The sequence below is a fragment of the Sceloporus undulatus genome, unplaced genomic scaffold, assembly GCF_019175285.1.
Source record: "Sceloporus undulatus isolate JIND9_A2432 ecotype Alabama unplaced genomic scaffold, SceUnd_v1.1 scaffold_12837, whole genome shotgun sequence".
NCBI classification, from domain to species: domain Eukaryota; kingdom Metazoa; phylum Chordata; class Lepidosauria; order Squamata; family Phrynosomatidae; genus Sceloporus; species Sceloporus undulatus.
The window spans coordinates 1-2236 of record NW_024815754.1 but is presented as its reverse complement, the minus strand read 5'-3'; the positions used below and the strand labels follow the sequence as shown (position 1 = coordinate 2236).

Genomic DNA, 2236 nt, shown 5'->3' with positions numbered 1-2236 from the left:
AAAAAGCATCAAGTGTTCACTCAGAGGCTGTCAGGGAACCTGAACTTCCAAATTCAGGAATTGGCCAACTGCACCTAGATACTGGGGCTGACAATGAGGATCTTGTTCGGACCCGAACCCTCCCAGCCCTTACCCCGTCCAGTGCCACCAACACCGCGCCCCTTCTGTTGCTGCTTCTGCTGCATCCCTCCGCGCCCTCGGCCTTTCGACACCACCTCTTCCTTCACCATGTCAATGATCTCGTCCGGGATTCGCAGGTACTTGATGGTGCTGCCTCGAATATAACACTCCGGCATCCGCCAGAACTTGTCTCCATCCTGCCCAAAAAGGGGAAAGTCAGAGCGGGCTAGCAATGTAAATTACTAGCCCACATGAGAAGTTGGCTTTCCCTACCTTCCCACAAGGAAATTCATCCATCACTTCGAAAAATTCACTTCAGAAAAGAAATCTGATCAATCCTTTTTACTTTTAGTCTGCTCCAATACATAAAATTAATATCATACAAAGCAAAACACCAGAAATAGAACTTAAAGACAATACACTAGTAATTCATGATTTTCCAAAAGGAGAACCATCCCTTCTTTCTGCTGATTGGAATAGTCCAGCATGGAAGCAATTTTTGCATGTTCATTTCCAAGATGCTTCTCCCTCCCTCAAGCAAAGTGGCTTTAAAAAACCTTGGAGCTTCTAGAAGGGGACTAGAAGAGTCCCTGCCTTCGTCTTATACATCAATTACAATCTGGATCCTTTCCCCTAAAACTGTCCTGTTCACCCCACCACCGCCACAGCTCCCAATCTGAAAAATAAGAGGCATCTTGGTCTCCTCTTAAAACTTGGTGCATCTGGGATCAATGCTGACAGTACCACCTAGTGGGCAACAGGCAGAACAACCAAGAAAGCAACATTTCTGTCCCAAAGGCAGAACCTCAGTAAGTGTGGTCGCAGCTAGGGGAAAAAAATAGTTTTCTGGACTACAACTTCCAGAATCCCAGTACAGTATATTATCAAGCAGCTCCATGGCATCACAAGAGTGTTTCATCATGTTTTTCCATCATGGTCCTCTTTCAGAACAACTGATCACAGAATCATAGAATTAAAGAAGACCACAAGGCCCATGCAATCCAACCCCATGGTATGAAAGGTTGACATGCTTGGTATGGCTACTTAAAACCTTGAGGGGAGAGGATGCAATGGCCAGCTAGTGGAGTGATACCTCCTTGGGAGTGAAGGAGGTGGAAGTGGTACTTGGGTCACCTTGAAGAGGCAGTGCTTCAAGACCATTCCTAATGAAACCCTCTCGAAATTGTAAAATGACTGGAAACTACTGGAAAATGTGTGAGGACATATGAAAATTCAAGGTTTGTTTTTATCTCTTTCTTTGTCTCTCAGTAGCTCTAGACACAATCAAATACAGCATCCTATAGAATAGCTGCCCAGACTGAGAGGAGGTGGGAATCCTTTGCAGCCTTTTTGGTCATACGACTCCAATGCAATGGTCTCACCAAGAAGGTGATCCTCACAACATCCTTTTTTCAGTGCTACAGTATGCTAAAGCATTTCTTTGTTCCAAGCATTTGAATGGATGGATTCATCAATATCACCTTATTACATGGCTCTTACTATGATTTTTTAAAAATCTTTTGTCCACAGCAGAGGTACAGTTTTGCATTACACACAATTTTGATTATTAGTTTGCCATATTCCAGTTGTCATAAAGAAAAAGGCAAGTAAGAAACTTAACAACCCCAACTCACACTACTTGTGAGATCATACCATGCTAAACACACCCAATCTTGTCTGGTATCAGGAGCTGATGGGACTGGGCTTGGCTGGTCCTTGGATATGAGGCCACCAGCAAAGATGACCTGGGATCTCCAGGCAGGGCTAGGAATGAACACTGTGGAGCTAGAGTTGACAATATAAGGCCACAGATGGCCCTATGGGTCTGCCTGAGTATAAGGCAACCTCTGATGTTCACACAGCCCCTTCTGCATCCAGTCCCTGTTTTTGGCAGACTGGGCTAAGAAAGAATGACTCCTGAAAACCTGGAGCGCTGATTCTGCCAGTCATAGCTAACAACACAAAGGCCTGATGAACCAATGGTTCAACTCAGTACAAGGCTGCTTCCTAGTTATTATGTAAACCCTATCCACAGGGATGCTGACCCATCACACGCAGGCAAAATAGCCATCCTTACCCTGGATGTACAGATGACTTCACGAAGGTTGATGTTCAT

At 44.8% G+C, this 2236-nt stretch overlaps 1 protein-coding gene across 1 annotated transcript; it reads right to left on the bottom strand.

Annotated features, from left to right (window-relative positions):
* Positions 1–74: 74 nt before the first annotated feature.
* On the bottom strand, positions 75–2236 carry LSM4 (LSM4 homolog, U6 small nuclear RNA and mRNA degradation associated). The gene is made up of 2 exons (XM_042444520.1): positions 2198–2236; positions 75–317 (listed from the first exon to the last, which is right to left on the bottom strand). Exons 1-2 carry the CDS (start codon positions 2234–2236, stop codon positions 75–77), a joined length of 282 nt encoding a protein of 93 aa, XP_042300454.1.